General features: G+C 51.0%; 1 protein-coding gene across 1 annotated transcript; it reads right to left on the bottom strand.

Annotated features, from left to right (window-relative positions):
• Window positions 1-4,406: 4,406 nt before the first annotated feature.
• DND1 (DND microRNA-mediated repression inhibitor 1) lies at window positions 4,407-16,631 on the bottom strand. The gene is made up of 5 exons (XM_054038133.1): window positions 16,608-16,631; window positions 13,832-13,949; window positions 7,419-7,880; window positions 6,399-6,818; window positions 4,407-5,647 (listed from the first exon to the last, which is right to left on the bottom strand). The coding sequence occupies exons 1-5, from the start codon at window positions 16,629-16,631 to the stop codon at window positions 5,631-5,633; spliced, it is 1,041 nt and encodes a 346-aa protein (XP_053894108.1). The 3' UTR covers window positions 4,407-5,630.
• Between the last annotated feature and the right edge of the window lie 2,314 nt (window positions 16,632-18,945).

Here is an 18,945-nt window from a genome sequence, read left to right on the forward strand (position 1 = left end):
AGCCACCCTCCTCCCTTTGAAATAAAGTAACTATAGTTTTGAAGCCATGCATTCTTTATTAATAAAATAAAATAAAAAAAAAGAGATAGACAAGGTAGCCCAGGTGAGGTGGGGGAGGAGAGAAGGACACAGCCACATTGCTTATTATAGCCACACTAAAAATCAAACTGTTTGAATAACAGCCTTCTGTTGCTTGGGCCATCCTCTGGAGTGGAGGGGCTGGGTGCCCGGAGCCTCCCCCCCACATTCTTGAACATGGGGAGGAGGGTAGGTGGTTATACAGTGGATGCAGCGTGGGTCTGTGCTCTTACTGGCTTTCCTCAGCATCACGTCCTGCCTCCGCTCTTCATGCGGACTTAATTCTTTCCTGGCCTCTGCCACTGAATGCTTCCATGCATTAAGCTGTGTCCTATCAGTGCAGGAGGACTGCATGAACTTGGAAAACATGTCATCACAAGTGCATTTTTTTCCACCTTCTAATCTGCGATAAGCTCAGGGATGGAAGTGATAGGGGGAGCATAGAAACATTCTACCCTCTGATTCTGGGGGACTGCATGGTCACCTGTGCTGCTGAATTCACCACACTGACCAAACAGGAAATTAAACAAAAGTTCCCACAGCTTTTCCTATGTACCTGGCTAGTGCATCCGAGTTCAAAGTGCTGTCACAGCAGCCACATTGGAGCACTCAGGGATAGCTCTCGGAGACCACTACCATGGATTTGCATCTGCACTACCCCAAATTCGACCCAGCAAGGTTGATTTTAGTGCTAATCCCCTCCTCAGGGGAGGAGTACAGAAGTCAATTTTAAGAGCCCTTTAAGTTGAAGGAACGGGGTTGGTTATGTGGACACATTTATTTTAAAATTGATGTAACACAGTTAAATTCAACCTAATCCCATAGTGTAGACCAGGCCTAAGCAGCCCCTGGAGGGATGTTAGTTACACTAACCTAAGCACCAGTGTGGACATTGCTTCTCCTGCCAACATAGCCACCCCTGCTCAGGTGTGTGGGAGTAATTAAGTTGATGGGAGAGCTCTCTCCTGGCAGCATAGTGTCTGTGCTAGCAACACTGCCTAGGTGCAGCTGCACCGTTGTAAGCTCTGCAGTGTAGCCATAGCCTGACTCTCTGCCAAGAGTAAACTATCTCCCCCCCTCCCAGTTAAATATGTATTGCAGAGGGGAAACTGAGGCACACACAATAGTCCTACAAAATATTAAAAATTCCCCACTTCATCCCAGCCCCAAGCTGGGAACAGGTGCTAGGGGGGATTGGATGGGTCAGGGGTTCTGATGAGTGCAGTCAGGGGGCAGGAAGTGGGAGGGGGTGAATGGGGGCAGTGACTAGGCTGTTTGGGAAGGCACAGTCTTCCTTATGTGGCCCTCCATACAGTTGCACAACCCCGATGTGGCCCTTGGGTCAAAAAGTTTGCCCACCCCGCTCTAACTGGACAAAGGGTGGGAGGAGAAACAGATTAAGTAATGCACTCACATAGCAAGTCAGTGGATGAAGGAGGACTTGAATCCCACTCCCAAATCCCAGTTCCATGCCCCAGGAGCTATGCCACACTGCCTTCTGGTAGCACTTTAGTTTAAATAACAACCACCCCTTGACTTCATTAAATCAACATACATGGCCCTTCACATAAGGGCTCAAAATAGCCCAACCTTCCACTATATAGCTGACTGCTCCTGCATTGGCTGTAGCTTTCCTGATACTGGGAGTGGGGGGGAGGGGGGAAGAGAGAAGACAAGGGGGAGGGGAGAAACTTCGGCTTTGTACATTATGGGAAAAACCACCAGTGTGTCCTCTGCTGCAGCTTGCCTTACGCACTGTCCCAAGCTGCTCTGGCCTGGACACAGCCCTTTCTCTCCTCTCCTGCCCTAGGCCTAGGATGGGTTTCTACTCCCTCCCTTTCCAGAAACCAGTGACAGACAAGTGGGTGGCAGTACAAGGGCTCAGTGTGGTTACCTGGTATCAGCCTGTCCAAAGTCAGGCCCCATTAAAAAAAGGTGTCAAGTTAGGCCTGGAATTCCAGGAGTGACCAGTGATTTTGGGTGCCAACACATTGAATTTTAAGCACATGGTAGGGTGGAAAACAGAACCAGAGCAGGTTCATTCAAGCCAGTGATTCCCATCATCTCAAGCCCTAACAGCACTTAGACATGGAGACATATTGAAGAGTTGCTCTGAAAGAACTGGTCCAAGGCACCACACACTTACCTGCACCAGTTCATGCAGAGGACCGCTGTGACCACCCTGACAGGTTGGGACAGAGACAAGGCAATACCACTCCTGCAGGAGCGAGTCACACAAAAGACAGCACAGTCCCTTAACTGCAAGAGCTATTTGCATGGAGAGTTTACAAGCCATTCCAGAAAGCACTCAGCTAGGAAGGATAGGGGAAAGGTCACCCTCATGGGAAGGCACTAAGGAGCTAGGGCAGAGATGATGGGAGGGAGTCCAGAGAGGCGAGTACTCTGCTCTGGCTCTCCTACACCAAGCCCTCCAACAGGGCTTTCCATACCATAGACAGCACATTCATCAGTATGGAGTAGCCAAACGGTGTCCCAACTGGGCTGTTTTATCACTAAAGGATGCCAGTGTACATCCCTTGCCCACCCCCTTACCACTAAGAGGGGGAACCCCCTAGTCTCAACAGCAGAAGAGCTTGACAAAAGAGGGGAGGGGAAATGTGACAGAGGGCAATCGCCAGCAGATCCTTGGGAAACCTTATTGAATTATGACAGGTTTCAGAGTAGCAGCCGTGTTAGTCTGTATCCGCAAAAAGAAGAACAGGAGTACTTGTGGCACCTTAGAGACTAACAAATTTATTAGAGCATAAGCTTTCGTGGACTACAGCCCACTTCTTCAGATGCATATGCTCTAATAAATTTGTTAGTCTCTAAGGTGCCACAAGTACTCCTGTTCTTATTGAATTAAGGGAGTTCCTGTACTATGGGACTAGGGTGTACTCTCTAGCAGAACATGTGATGTGAGGCTGTGGGATTCAAGGACTAGATTGAACAAGGTGGCAGATGAGAATGAACAGGTTGGATCCGTAAATGTGAAGTGGGTTTCCTGGGAAATACTTTGGAGAGGTTAATGCAAATTCCCTTACACAAAACCAAGCCTGCCAGACATAGGCCCTGAGGCTAGGCTGCTGCTTACCTGTAGCAGAAGCTGGAGATCAAGGGCCTGAGCTGAATCAATAAAAAGGCCAATCAACCCAGTCTGGGCTCTAGTTCTGAATCAGAAAGCTATGAACTAGTAACAGAGGGAAAGGGATATTTGTGGATGCTGAATCTGTAACAGCTAACAGGGGCCTAGGGTGGAGTGGGCATGAGCTCCAGGAAGCACTGTACCTTGCATGGAGGTGTTTTTTTTTAGTGTTGTCAAAAAGTTTCACATTAAGAATAAATGTACTTGCTTAAAAACAGCTTGGTGTAACTGCAGGCAGTTACTCTGGGCATAGGCAGTGGAGAGGAAGCAAAGCACAGACAGTGGCCAGTTTATGTAGTTTGGCTTGCTGGGAATGTCACAGTACAGGCAGGGAACTGCAGCATGGAACCCCCCATCCCCAGGAGGGAGAGAACAAACTGGTCTCTGCCACCACCATGAGATGACAGCAGGAAGCCAGAGAACTTAAGTAGGTGCCCACAGTGGAGCATAGGAGAGGAAACAGGTGCAGCTGTCCTGAACTGACAGAACTCCCAAGGAAGGGGCAGTTGGTTTCTCAAGAGGATGTGAGCCACCACCATGAGGCAGGTGCTTCACTCCTAGCTGAGCCTTTGCAGTCACCCCCAAAACCCTCTAAAAAATCCTGCAAGCTCCAGCTCAGGAGCAGAGCCTCTGCCACCCCTCCCCAAGTTCTTTAAGGCCAGGGCAGCTCACCAGCAGACAGACTCTGGAGACACTCAGTACCGGGCGTGAAGCTGAGCACCTGCCACTGCTCCCTGAAGCATTTAAGCTTCCACTTTACCTTCAGCAGTGGCTGCCCCCTGCCAGCAACTCTCCCTACACCCCAGCAGCTCCTCCCTAACCCTGCCAGCCCCAGGCATTAGCTAATGGAGAGATGAGGTTGAGCTTTTCAAGGCCCAAACGCCATGTGAGCGGACAGGCCAGTGCTGGAGATAAAGCAGTGGGAAGAGCAGAGCTCATGCTGCTCGGGGCAGGGACTAGGCAGCCAGAGGCTAGACCAGAGGATACTCTAGAACAGGACCTCACTGGCCTGGCTTTGGGGAAGGAAGAGTAGCTGCTGACATGGAAGCCCACCAGCCCTTCTGCTCCAGCAGGATGGTGACTCAGCATTCCAGCAGTGGAGAAGGACCCCTCTCCCTGAGCCCAAGCCAACACTGGTGACAGAGGTAGGATCCATTCCACATATGGGGGGCCCAAAAGGCTGTTGGCACCATACTCCAGAGAAGACAGGACACAGCAGTTGCCTTTCAGGCTACTTTAATAGAACCTCCCTTCAGTCAGTCTGAATGACCATTCATACACAGCGGCATGGACATTCAATGCCACTGGGGACCAGAGAACCCCAAATGCCATTTCCTTACAGTCCCTTGCTCATAAATACCTTGGTGCCTCAGAGAGGTGGTCACCATTTCCTCATTAAAAACAGCTCCCATCAGCATGGCAGCCATGACCCTCCCCTACTTAGGCACTAGCAGGATTCAGGAAAGGCCTCTGCTCACAACTCAGCCCAGGAGGGATGCTTCCAATGAAGAACATTGGAGTCTTCCAAACAGCGCCTAGGCCAGTGGAACAGGCAGCACTGCAGGGGGTATTTCCCACCCAGAACTAGTCCCATGCTCTTCCTTGCTTCACAGGACAGTTGTCTGACCTCACTGGCCAAGGCCACAATAAGAAACTCAACCAAGCTTTTAAAACAAAGTAAACAACCTTTAACAGAATAAGTCAAACAAAAAGGCAAGAGAACAAGATTTAGGCCCAGGAATTTAAACAAAGCAGCCCTTCCCCCCAGATGGGGGTGGGGGAAGCAGAAGTTTGCTCAGTGCACCTGCAGGGCTTGCTATCAATATAGCACTGTGCTGTATATGCCAGGGACAGTCATTAATTGCCCAGTCTAATAACAGGGAGTTCCCCAGACCCTCTCCAAAGAGCACTGTACATCCCCCTCTCTACCATACTGGCAGGTGTATTTCAATACAAATAAAACCCAAATAGAACAAAAGAAAAAATCTTTGAGCCTGGTCAGACTCACCTAGTTGCCCAGCATGCATCCTCTATGACCCCAAGACCTATGCAGATGGGGTCCTTCATTGCCTGGCCAATTTAGCCTGTCCTTCTACAATGGTATGTGGGAATCCCCATGACATCCACCTTCCCCCATCTCACTGGGTTAACCCACCTGGGCACACCAGAGCAGAGAACAAAAACATTTAAAAAAACCTAAAACAAATCTGTGTCAAACTAACATCTGAGAGAAAACACAAAAACAGACGAACAGGGACCAGAAGCAGCCTCTGCTCAGTGCCCACGTCCTGTAAAACCAGCTTACAATACGTCAGCACATCAGTCCCACCCCTCCTCCCCACAGGAACGCAAAGCCAATGCACCAAGCCCCAGAGGGGCAGCACATGGCTCTGTGGAAACATCCAGCCTACACCACCGGGCACCCTGTTGGGGAAGGAAAAGAGAATTAGAGCCATATGCAACACAACAGAGAGATGAACAGTCAGAGAGACAGCCCACTCCTCCCCTTCCCAAATAGACCATTTACCCAGCCTTTCCTGCAGCTCACAGCTCCTCCTTCAACTTCAGCTCTCATCAATACACGCCAGCCACTGGAGTGCTAGCACAGGAAGCCCATAACCGAGTCACTCCACTGGGTAGCAATTCACCTACCCTCCAGCAGGAGGTGTTTCACATTCCTTTGATTCCTGCTCCCTTCCCCACCCTTGCAATCCCAAAGGCAACAGGAGATACTAGCATCCCCTAACCTGGAGGGCAGGAAATCCCTCAAGCAAGGAGATGTTCCCAAGATTAAAATTATTTCAAGGTTTAATTTTATCTTCCTCCTCACTGGCTTATTCCACTTTCGTTCGGAATTTCCCCCTCAGCCAGACTCTGGGCCATTCATGCCTGGTCTCCAACTCTACCGGAAGTGTCTCACGCATAAGGACAAAGCTGCAATGGCTGGGTTGGGCATGCAGAAGAGGACCATCTATCAACCCCTGACATTCCACTAGAAAGAATGTGCAAATGTTTCTATGGTTCTTTCCTAAACCTACATAAAAGGGTCAAGATACCAGGCTGAATTTGGTCCAACAGCATCCCCATAACTGAGACACTGGGTTTTTAATACCCTAGCTGTTGAGGCGGAGGGGAACAAAGCCCAAGACGTCTGCAGAGCCATGCAAGGACTCACCCAAAGTTTTGAGCAGCTGCAGCGCTATGGCATTCTTGGCCTTGTCATGTCCACTCAAGCCAGACTTATCAGGTTTGATCCACATAAACCCACTGAAGGGGGATGGGTAACCTGGAATGACCACCTGATACCAGAACCGCAGCCAGCCGTCAGGGTTCGCTTGTACACATTTAGTCAGAAACACAGGGATTCCCAGCCGCTGCTTCTTACACAGTGCGTTCAGGTAGTCTAATACGCAGAATGCCTGCGGCAAAGGGCATGTCACGGCACCATGAGGTGTCTGGCTCGGACTGCCACTCTTGCAGCCACCAGGCTGCAAGCTTTCTGGAAAGGTTCTCTCTGTGTTGGCACGGAGTTTCTGCTTCATGTCTACTTTCAGCCAATCCACTTCAATTTCCTCTTCATACAGACCCAAGTTACCTATGCACAAGAGGAAGCAGGTCTCAGTTTCAGAGCATTGGTGCTCCTGGTGCTGAGAATGGGGATGGTAAATGCAAGATACAGGCAAGAAAGCAAGAGGGAGTAAAAATGCACACAGATTCCTCCACACACAAAGGTATTGGATACGAGACAGTGAGACCCTACTGATAATTCTCTGCAGTTCTGGGTTGGGTTTACACTGACAATGGCTACAGGTTACCAGATTATAGGCCTAACCTAGAGAAAACCCCACCCCCAAACTCATCTAGCCTGAGGGAAAAGCGACAGCTCTGCTGTCATTTTCAAGTTCTCCTTTCTGCCCTGGTGATTTATACCCCAGGATAGCTGGGGCAATCAACGGTCACAAACAAAAGCAACATCCAAATGGACATGGAAAGGGACAAGACGGCAACCAATGTTGCCATTTTAAGGCGATACCAGCCTGTCAGGACAAGAGATGTCAGTAGACCAAAAGATACATGCACCCACTACTCCCAGACTAGTGCCCAGAGAAGCCACTGCCACTTGTGGGATCTGCAACGCCCCTGCCATTCTGACTCCTCTTGCCCTGGCCCGCTCCTCCCCACAGAGGTTGAGTACCTTCCACTAGAGTTTTCTTGGCCATGGCTGCGGCTCGGTGGGAGTTGTATTTCAGCACTGCGAGCTGTCTCCCCTTCCGGGAGGGGCTGGGATACAGGGAGATGTTCAGGACCCCCGTGGTCACCTCCTGCAACAGTGTCCGCAGCTGGCCCTGCTCCATCGAGGATGACAGGCCATCCACACACAGCTCACACTTCTCAGTGCTCCTGCAAACCATGATGGGGCAGCCCTTCTGCACCTCAAAGTTGTTCAGAGCAGCAATAGCTATTTGCGCACTGCGCCGATTGCTGTACTTGGCATAGGCAAAGCCACGGTTGAGCCCACTGAAGGTCATCATGAGGCGGAACTCATACAGCTTGCCCACGCTTTGGAAGAGAGGAATTAGTTTGTTTTCATAGATGTCCTGAGGGAGTTTTCCAATGAATACCTCTGAGCCGGATGGAGGGGGCTCCCCAATCCAGCCTGCAGATACACAACAAAAGCCAAGCAGTAAGATTGTGAGAGACACCCAGTCTCCAACAACCGCACTTCCCTGAAACTCAGTTCGACAAGAGGCTGTGCCCCCAGGCCTCAGCTTATCCCTTATCTGCAGAAGGATCCTGGGTAGGCAATGTGCCTTGGACACCAGCTCTGCACACAGGACAGGATAGAGCAGATCCAAAAGGGTAAAAAGCAAGGCTGTCCTGCTCAGTGGGAGAGGACAGGGGGAACCCTCTCATCCAGGGGTGATAAAAATGTTAAAAAAAATTTTTTTTTTACTTTGTTTAAATTATAAATTTTACTTTTTATAAGTAAACCTGTTTATAATGAAATCTGAGTAAATAATTGCTTAAAACATTTAAATAAAATAAGTTAAATCCATGAGCTGCTATCAAAAACTTGGCATTAAAGGCTGCTTTTCTATAGGAGGAAAGATGGTTTTCCCCTGATTCTAATTTTGCTTTAGAAATATGGCACAATAGGTCATGTACTGTATTAAATGTGTTTTATTTAAAAAAGTATATGCTGTTGTGTTTAATTAAATTCCAGTTACCATCCTCATGGAGCTTCACAAATCATGAGCAAAAAGTTAATTATCTAGTAAGTAAGCCATATATCAGTTACCATTCTAACATACTAAAAAACATACAATTAAGATTCTGAAAATATAAAGCTCTAAAGTTGCTTAAATACATGTAGCAAAAAGATGCACTAATGTAGTGTCAAGGCTCTACTTAGTCATAAAGCAACATGTTTTAATGGGTACACCAACCAATAAGACAGCACCTTTCTTTAGAAAAGAACAAGCACAAATGGAAAAGTTAATTAAAATCAGTATTTAAACAGAGGCTCTCACTTGGTGACTTGAGGATCAGTGATCTTCAAAGGCCTCGATTTAAAGCAATCCACCCTGCTCCCCTCACAGAAGCCTCCAGCTGAGGCCCCCCAGCTCTGGGCCAGGGTTCAGAGATTAAGGGGGCATTTGGTTGGCTGTGTGTGGAGCAGGGTGACCACAGTGCCCCCCAACCACATCACCCTGGGCGGTTGCCCATATAATCCACCTGTAAGACCAGCCCTGCCCCCACAAAAAGCAACAATCCCCCTCATACCACGGCAACCTCACTTCTGCGCTACTGCTGGCTGTGGCGCTTCCTTCCGAGCTGGGTGCCTGCCCAGAAGCCACTGCTCTCTGGCCGCCCAGCTCTGAAGGCAGCACAGAAGTAAGGGTGGCAATACTGTGACGCCCCCCGCCCCCCTACAATGGACAGATTTTACAGGGGAGACCAGATTTCATGGTCTGTGGTGCATATTTCACGCTTGTGAATTTGGTAGGGCCCTAAGCAGGAGTCTTTTCGGTACCTCTGAGGGCTCAGGTGGTAGGTGTGAATGCTTAACACATACAGACTTTGCACAGAAGTCTAACACATCCTTGATCTTTAATAGAGAAAATTACTCCAGTTTATAGTGTAGACATACCCTAAGCCAACCTCTATTAGGTCAGCTTACAACCACCATAGTAATTACTGTGGTGGTGCATGTCTATACTACTCTCCTTGGGTTGGTGGTGCACATCCTCACCAGAAGCGCTTCCACTGACCTAAAAGGGGCAGTGTGGGGAGCTGAGACCCTAGTCTCTCCATTTTGCTGGCAGCTCCCTGAAGGAGCCTGAGGTCCCCCCCTGCCCCAATTGCCTCCCCATTCCTTGCCAGGAGCAGGGGCAAACCACCCGGGGTTTCTCACCTCCCTGTCCCTGCCTGCTCCCGGCTCCAGAGCCATAAAATTGACAAGACAGCCAGACAGCCAACATTCTCGGCCGGGAGTAGGGTCCAGCTGCCCATCTCTCCGGGGAGTAAGAGGCAGTTGGGCTCTAGCTGCCCAGCTTTCTTGTCAATTGACAAGAGCCAACAGCTTATGTACGGAATGCAGTGTCTACACAGACACTGTCGCCCTAACTACACCAACATAAACCCTACACCTCTCATGGCAGTGGAGGAATTATATTGGTGTAGTGGGGCACTCACATCGGTGGGACAAGGCTGCAGTGTAGACACTGACATAATTAGGTTGATGTAAGCTGCCTAACGTCGACCTAACTACATGCATCCGATGAAGTGGGTATTCACCCATGAAAGCTCATGCTCCAATACATCTGTTAGTCTATAAGGTGCCACAGGACTCTTTGCTGACCTAACAGTAGCGGATACCATGCCTCAGATTACAGATCATTTAGAAAACAACCTGACTGCAATACCCCTCACTAGCTCACCCTGCCCTTGGCAGACCAACTCTGTTCAGGTAGCTAAGCCGGGTCCCTGGCCTCATCAGACTTCTACACACTGGACTGCTTCTCCTGCATGGAGACTTCCAGCCCAGCTTGCCTTCTCGGTCCTTGGTTGATCCACACCCTCCCCCCCCTCCTGCCCAACATATTGCCTGTACATTTGTGCCTGACCTTTCCTAGTTTGTACATCCCACCAACACCTCCTCTTTGTTCTGTGTTTGACAACTTTCAACTCCTGCCATTCCCCCATCCCTTCAGAGAGAGGTGGGCGTATCTTCTCATAGCTGGAGTACACCCAGGCCTGGTCTACATTACAAAGTTCAGTCAATATAAGCTGCCTTGCATCAACCTAGTTGTGCGTGTATGTGTAAACTGGTCTCCCACCAATGCAAGGTCTCCATTACACCAACATAGTAGTATCAGCTCCCCGAGCAGCACTGAGCCATGGTTGACATACAGAGGGTCACAGTGCGAGTGTAGACCCTGCATTACCTATGTAGACCCTAACAGTCCTCCAGCAGCTGTCCCACAGTGCCTGACACATTCAACTGTCATCTCCACTGCCCATGACTCAGAGACCAGAAGCCACCCCCACCTTTGAAGTCTCACAAAATTTTTAGATGCCTTTTCCTGACTGTCCATCTTGGCAAGCACACCTAGCAGATTGCTGTGTGCAGCTGCCCAGCTGGTCGTAGGCTCCAGCCTGGAGTGGACAGGAGATATTAGAACTCCTGTGCCTGTGGCGAGAAGAGGCTGTGCAGGCATAGCTCCAATCCAGCTGTAGAAACATGGGACACCTATGAGCAGGTAGCACAGGACAATGAGAATGACAGGGATCAGCAGCAGTGCCACGTGAAAGCGAAGGAACTGAGTCAGGCATGTCACAAGCCAGGAAGGCAAACAGTCAATCTGGTTTTATCTGTAGCCAGACAGGACTTGTACCTGCTCATACTGGGGGTGGGGGGGTGTTGGGGATTGACATAACCATCCCATGTGTCACCTCTGGGAGGAACCTTGCAGCCCCATGTCCCTGGGCCAGGACAGCCAATCCCACCAGCTCCTGGAGGGCTGGGCCCATTGCCTTGGGAAACTCACAGCACCAGTGTCTTCCGAGAGCTCCTGTACCTTGTGGACACCTCAGCAGAGGGAGGGTTGCAGGCAATGCCCCAAACTCTGGGTGAGCAGAGGAAGTGCCCAATATCTTCCCCAGCAAACCCCTGCACCCCCTGCCCCCAATTCTGAGCTCAGTCCAGGGCCACCACACTCCCCACAAGAGTTACCTGCAGGTGGGGGGCACAGTCCTTCTCCCACTGCCCACCTCTCCACCCCCTCCTCTCCCCAGGCATATTTCCTGCTCACTCAGCCTCTGTCCCCAGCAGCTGGACCCAGGCTGGGAGCAGAGGGGCTGAGACCGAGCCGCTTCTCCCACTGGCTGAGGGTGGCTGCTCAGGGTAGCTGCAGAGCAATGGCTGCCTGAGCAAGCGCCTGGCTGGGGAAGCAGTAGCAGCCCACCTCCTCCACTTCCACCTTGGCCCAGCTGCCAGGGACAGGGGCTGAGCTGGAAATAAGCTTGCAGGGGGGCACCTCTTACTCGCTTGCCCCCTGTCTCCAGCAGCCAGGCCTGGGCCGCTGCTGCCTCCACAGCTGGGCTTTTCCAAGCAGCAGCCACGCTGCACAGAGGCAGCCACCTTCACCCAGCGTGCAAAGTGGCTCCATCCTGCCCCCTCTGCTCCCTGCCTGGGCCCAGCTGCCAGGGAGAGGGACTGAGTGAGTCAGAAACATGCCAAGGAGAGGCACAGCAGCAGGACAGACCCCTCTTGACCCACTGGCAGGACATGAAGAGCAAGCGCAGCTCGGCGCCAGAGCCATCCTTACTCACACGCAAGCTACATTTGGGGCACCACATTGCCCTATGCAGCTGCATGCTGCTCCAGTGGCCAGCCCGATCCCCTGGCCAGGAAAGCTGCCCCCACTCCCACTCCACCCCTTCCCCAAATCCCCCACCCCTTTCCCTGAGCTACATGCTGGGGGACTGCAGCAGGGGTTGGGTGTGCCCTGCACTCACTGGCAACAGGAAGTGGAGCAACCCAGCCGCAGCCCGCTCCGAGCCATGCCACTGGTGAGTTCTGGGGGGGGTAGTTCCTCCCTGCTCCCCAAGTCTGGGAGCCTGGGGAGCAGGCTGAGGCCAGGTCACTCCACTTCCCGCCACGTTGTGAGCGCGGGGTCAGGCCCGTCCTGCAATCACTGGGCAGCGGGAAGTGGAACGATCCAGCCCCAACCCACTCTGCTGGTTTGTGCTAGGGGGCGGTTTCCCCCCTGCCCCCAAAGACCTTGGGCGCAGTCCCTCACCCCCCCCCCCCCCCGGAGGCCTGGGGCCAACCCCTGTGGAGGGGTGGCATAGGGCACCACAATGTCTAGGAGTGGCCCTGCTCGGTGCTTGCAGAAATGGGGCATGTGACTCCGTATACCCCCGACGTCACCTCTGCCTGTAGCTGTTATGGGCTTGAGGGGTTCCCCCTTCACACATGCAGAACACCTGAGCCAGATAAGGTGGTGAAAGAGGAGGACTTGAGATGACATGCTGAGCAAGATCCTGCAAGCAAGAGCTGTATCAGATTGTGAACGAAGGCCTGGAGGTTGAATACCGCAGACTGTATGGAGAAGGATAGAGTGGACAGGAGAAAGATCCAGGAGTCCCAGCAGGAAACGATGACAGATTTATTAGGATATAATGGAGCTCCTCCAGCAGCAAAAATCCCTATAGACTCTTATGGACCTACATGTTCAAACACAGGCTTGCCGCCCCCTTTTGCAGTCCATGGAGAGCTCCATCATAGCACCCCAATACACCCCTCACTCTTCTTGTGGCTCTACAAATTCCAAAAATATTGTGTATCCTGTGCCTGCAACGCTCATGATAATAGTGCAGAGCTGCGCAGACTCCATGCTTCTTATCAGAGATGGCCAACAATGACAAGCCCTGCCTGGGTTCATAGGACTTTCAAAACAGGAGCAAAAATTATGGGGTAGAGAGGTTATGAGATGCAGAAAATTACATGATAGGAACTTGACCCTACAGTTCCACTCACCCCTGTGCAACTTGTTTCTGCTCCTCCATGCACTGCCAGAACACAATGAGTTACACACCAGGATACCTACCCACTGCATATCGTTCTAGGCACACCTAGTGAGCGTGCAGAACACCAATGCAAGGAGCCAAGTATACAAGTGCACAAGTGATATGCTAACTTCACCAGCTTTTTACCTATGTAACTTGCACTGGCAAGAGTTTGAAGCACATTGGGACACATCCACAGTACACTCTGGGTAAGTCGTCACTGAGTTCGAATAGCCCAACATTGTCCCTGGTCTGGCAGAGACATGACAATTTCTTGCCAGCAGAAGTGGAATACACACACACACACACACACACTTGTGATACTAGTTTTCATAGCAACAGCTTCACAATATCAATGAAAATTCTTACATTGTACAGATGCCCCCAAATCACCACACTTCCTCATCAGGAAACTTATCTAGGTTTTCCATTCATTGCTACTCGCTACGGAGCAGTGAATGGACTCAGCAGTTTGGAACCAGTAGAGGGACTATATTTTTATGCCTAAAGCAACTGAAAAAGCTGTCTACATACCTGAGGGAGGGCCTCCATACTTCCTCTGACCATTGACCTGCACCAGTTGGATGCCAGTCTCCTTCACCCAGGCCAACAGGGCTGTTTTATTGTTCTGATTGACAGCATCACTCCACATCTGTCAAGGAACCAGATAGACCCTTTGTCCAAGGTCCCAGTGGTTATTTCTGACCTCACACCTGAGGCCTTCAAAGGAAGGGAGTTAGCAGTGACCCATCCCACCAGTAGACGGACACCCATTTACAACCCTCCTCCAAAAACAACTATCAAGTGGTATGTAAAACTTTAGACTGTGCTTTCTTATTCTCTAGGGTCAGAGAACATGTGACAAGACTCGTTACATCACAGAGACCTCCAGTGGCTCTACTCAGTCAAGATTCACCTACCTAGTCTGATTAAATGGAGCCATCCCATCCCATCTCCTAGAACTGGAAGGGACCTTGAAAGGTCATAGAGTCCAGCCCCCTGCCTTCACTAGCAGGGCCAAGTACTGATTTTGCCCCAGATCCCCAAGTGGCCCCCTCAAGGATTGAACTCACAACCCTGGGTTTAGCAGGCCAATGCTCAAACCACTGAGCTATCCCTCCCCCCCAAAAAATTAATGGAGATATCCCATGTTGCAGGGAGGCTCATAAGCTCACTCCCTCCCACTCCATGGTGATGAGGACCTATGAAGCTCCCAGGTTGCAGAAGGTTTTCAAGAGAAACACCTCAGTATTCGAGAAAAGCTAAAGAGTAATACATAAAAAGGTGTAGCAAGCAGTCAGCCACCAACTCAGACTGATGCTAAGATTGGCATCCTATTCCAGATGTATGTCCTGAGAGAATACCATATTGCTGTGAGACTCATTCGCTCCAATTAGAAGCTGCATTTTATAAGACTTAAATTGCAACTCCGCTGGAGTGAACAGACTGGAGAAATATTGGTGAAGTGGCAGCTCCCATACCCCACCCAAAGAGACATCATCATCTTTCCTGGGTATGGAGATACCATAAAACAAGGAGTTCTTAAAACCTTTCCTACATGGGACCATTGCATCAATAAGTTTTTTTTTTTAAACCCACTTTAATTAAACTGGTGCAAACCCCTGTGTATAGGCTCTTATTCTGGTTTCAAAACAAGCATGTTTTGATTTAGCTTAAGGTGATCAGAAGTCAGTTTAAATTGCATTAAAATAAGTGCAGCCACAAAGGGGTCTGCACTAGTCTAACTAGATTGGGTTAGCAGTCACCCTTTACATTAATACAGGGCAGCTTTCCAATGTAAGCAAGCATTTTAGAGACTGCTCTCAAGCCTCAACTTTAGTTTCTACAGCTAGTACATATTTAGTTGTACTGTTTTTCTAAAGCAGGAACAATCCTTCCAGAAGGTAGAGAGTAGACAGCAGGAAAGAGATTGGCCCTAAACTCCCTAGTTTTCTAAACCAGCAACAATGCTCCCTGCATACAGAATCCAACTTGCCAGGGCACCTCACGGGCTTAACACAGCCATGAAAAGGTAGAGATGGCCATAATACATGTTAAGATTTTAAGTCACCTTCCCCCTCCCCTTTTAAAGATGGGCTTCCTCCCCAGTTTGAGTTGTCTTTATGGGGCTCTAAAAGAGTGTCTTATGAAGATGGTTTTTCCCCATTAATCTGGGAATGCAGCACCCTGCCACCAAAGCTAAGCAACTTGCATCTCTTGAGGAGAAACATGGTCTGGCTACAACAGCCAGCTGAACGGAGTGGTAGCTGAGCAGTTGGGGAAAGTGGTGTCAGCCAGAACAGGCAGTGGGTGTGCCAGAACGATCAACGTACAACAGATCGTGCCGAGGCAGCCTTAACAGACTGACATTTACACATAATGTAAACCAAAATTTGTAGCCAAATCCTGGGGAGAGTTACATTAATTTATCTCTGATTGTTTGGAGGCTCCAAGCCTTTGAGGGATCAGTAGCACGGGCGCCGATTTCCAGAACCCCACCCTTCCCCCAAGGCCCCACCCCACCTCTTCCTGGAGTTCCACCTACTCCCCTGCTCCTCCGCAGGGGACGGGCATCACCAAACACAGCCTCGCTGGATTCCCACATCGGGGCGCACACAACCTCCGGGCTCCTCCATGCTGACAAGGGCGCCACCCCAGCCTCTTGGGACCCACGGGTGGGGGGAGAGAAAGAAGAGGTCCCAGAGGGGATCCAAGTTCATTAACGCTCCCGGACCCTGGGGCAGACTCCTCTCCGCAAAGCGCCTGTTTAGGGGAGTCTCCAGGGAGGGAATTCGGCCCCTTGGCCAGACCCGCAGCAAAACTGGCTGCAAGGCTCCGCCGGGCCCCTGAACCTGGCACCCGCCATCCTCAGGGCCAGTTTGCGGAGCCAAGAGGGGCAGCACACGGGAGCACTCGAGCGACTACCCCAAACCAGCGATGGCAACAGCCCCGCACATCCCTCCAAGCCTGCGCCCCCCGCGCCAGGAGGGTCCCGGCAGCCCCGCCCTGCCCTCTACCGGAGGAGATGCTCACAGCGAAGCTCGCTCCGCTGCCTGCCGACGGGACGGGCCCCCTGGGGCCGGGGAAGTGCTGAGCCCTGCTCCAGGAGCCCTGTGCCGGCGGAAGGCGCCACAACAGCCAAAGAGGCTGCGCTGCCCGAGGACGCTGGAGGTTCCTCCTGCCCTCGGGTGGGAAGCAAGAGGCGGCCAGAGCTCCCAGGACAACGTGCTCGGCACCAGAGCCCAGGCCCCTTCACTCGCGCCACCATGCAACCAGACGGGCCCCTGCAGGGGAGGCCCGGGGCGCTCACCTGCGCCTCCAGCACGTCCTCCATGCTACAACAGCCAAACCCCCCACAGCAGCGGGGGGGCCCGCCGCCCCTTTATACCCTCCCCAGGCCTGGAAGCTTCCAGTGGCCGCGATCGGGGCTCGCTCATTGGGCGCTGGCTGGGCTCACCCCGCCCCCGGGCTGCAGGGTGGGGCTGGCCTCGGTCTCGGCCCCGACGGCGCGCTTCGCTCCGGTACCCAGGGTGAAGCGGCTGAGGCGAAGTTGTCGTCTCTGGGCATCGCTACAAAGTTACAGCCCTTGGGGGCCTGCGGAGAGGGGCGCTGCTCCCCGCAGCTTCCGCGCCAGGGCTGCTGGCAAGGCAAGGGGGCAGGGGCCATGCGGGCAGTTTCCCCACGGAAGGGGTGGGACGGGAGCCCCAGCTGATCCCCCCCACATGCAGCAGCGAGGCGGATAGCACCTGTCACTTCTTCCTGTTCCAGAGCACTGAAGGATAGTTATGTACAGAACCACCCTCCCTCCCCATTAGCTCCCTTATTGTGCCGACACTCACACTAATGAGAAAAACCACGAGAAGTAATGGCTGCAGAAACCCCCAACTACTAGCCCAATGCCCTGGCAGCCACAGGCCCAGCTACTGCCGAACCTTGAGGATTTGATGCTGGCACGATGCAGAATAACATAAGGGAACTGAATAGGAATGGAGACTGCTCAAGAGCCAGCGCTATCTTAACGATAATGAAATCTCCTTGCATTTGCTAGCAGGGTCAGAGAAAGGCAACATGTTCTGGGGCGGTTTGTGCACTGCCCTGTGTGAACACGGCTAGCAAAGTGTCATCCCCCCCCCCCTCTAGCCCAGTCCTTTCAGATGCAGTTGCTGTAGGAGTCAACCATTTTTTTTGCAGAAACTTACAACTACCTACTCACAACCAGCTTCTCCAGAAAAGAAAGCAGGCCCCAGAGCCAGTCAAACCCACCCACTTCTGATTTTTCAGGGAAAGTGGCTCATGGAGAAGACAGTTTCTTCATTTATTTTCTCCCAGAATTAATATAGCCTCTTCCAGCCCTACCCAACCCAACACAGTACAGCTTTGGTTTGTTCAGAAGTTTTAAAGGAAAACTGCAGTGATCAGTTGTAGCACCTTGAAGTTAAGTATTAAATCAGAGGTGCTCTTTTAAGTCAGTGCAAGTTTTGTGACAAAGAAAAATGTCAGGGTTGGATCCTGTTCTATTTGCTTAGGAACCTTATTCCTTAGCCCACCTTCTCTGTAACACTACCAGTTATCTCAGTGAAAGCTCCCATATACTGATACTCTAGTAAGAATTCAGGTTTTCCTGACAGTATAACTTTAATAATTCAGCACCCATTTAAATGCACGAGAAAGTAGCAACTCTGCAATTTTCTTTCTTGGTAGTTGGAAAGCAGTTGCCAGTTCCTACATTTAAAAAATGTGCTAAGTGTAACCACTCTTACCTTTAAAGAAAAATAGGAGCTGCTTTCTCATTAATTTAAGCAAAATCTGGGCTTTTGAGTTTTACTTTTAAGTATACAATCATGACAGTCTACTGAAGATGCAACATTTGTTTTAAAGTGATTTAGGTTACATTTCAATGCATGCAACTTTCTAATCAGTCTGGGGTATTTCCAAAAAGCCCAGATCATTAGGTATCCAACTTCCACTAAATTTTGATGGGATTTGGACAAATTTGAAAATTCCAGCCTTGGACAAAAACATGTAATTAGCATTAGGATTTGAAACAGAAGAAGGGGAGTGGTTAAGACTAAACATTGTAGCTGTTTTACAGAATAATCTTGAGAGAGAGGATTTGGACAGAGATTAGGTGAATGGTCTCAGAAATAAACAATTTCACATTCTACAAGCCTGAAGGGATGCACGGGGCGGAAATGTCTAAAGTTTAGACAGGCTATAGCAGCGGTGGTCTAATATTTTGGCCCGAGGGCCACATCTGAAAATAGAAATTGTATGGCAGACTATGAATGCTCACAAAATTGGGGTTGGGGTGGGAGGGGGTGTGGGCTCTGGTTGGGGGTGTGGGGCCAGAAATAAGTTCTGGATGTGGGAGGGGGCTCTGGGCTGGGGTGAGGGAGTGAGGTGTGGGGATGGGGGTGCAGGCTCCAGCTGGGGGTGCAGGCTTGGGTAGGGCTGGGGATGAGAGGCTTGGGGTGCAGGAGGGTGCTCCGGGCTGGGATTGAGGGGTTTGGAGGGCAGGGTCAGAGCGTGGGGAGAGGCTCAGGGTTGCAGGTTCCAAGCAGCACCTACTTCAAGCAGCTCCCAGAAGCAGCAGCATGTCCCTGCTCCGGCTCCTGCTTGATGGCTCATTAAGGATTATCAGCTATACA

The sequence above is a fragment of the Malaclemys terrapin genome, chromosome 8 (assembly GCF_027887155.1).
Source record: "Malaclemys terrapin pileata isolate rMalTer1 chromosome 8, rMalTer1.hap1, whole genome shotgun sequence".
Lineage (NCBI taxonomy): Eukaryota > Metazoa > Chordata > Testudines > Emydidae > Malaclemys > Malaclemys terrapin.

Bases quoted from the DNA above. Each gene is read 5' to 3' on its own strand.
- DND1 (XM_054038133.1), bottom strand. From the start codon at position 16,631: ATGGAGGACGTGCTGGAGGCGCAG. The intron at 13,950-16,607 runs GTGAGCGCCCCG...GTTCCTTGACAG, and splicing joins AGGACGTGCTGGAGGCGCAG to ATGTGGAGTGATGCTGTCAA. The intron at 6,819-7,418 runs GTACTCAACCTC...TCTTGTGCATAG, and splicing joins CAAGAAAACTCTAGTGGAAG to GTAACTTGGGTCTGTATGAA.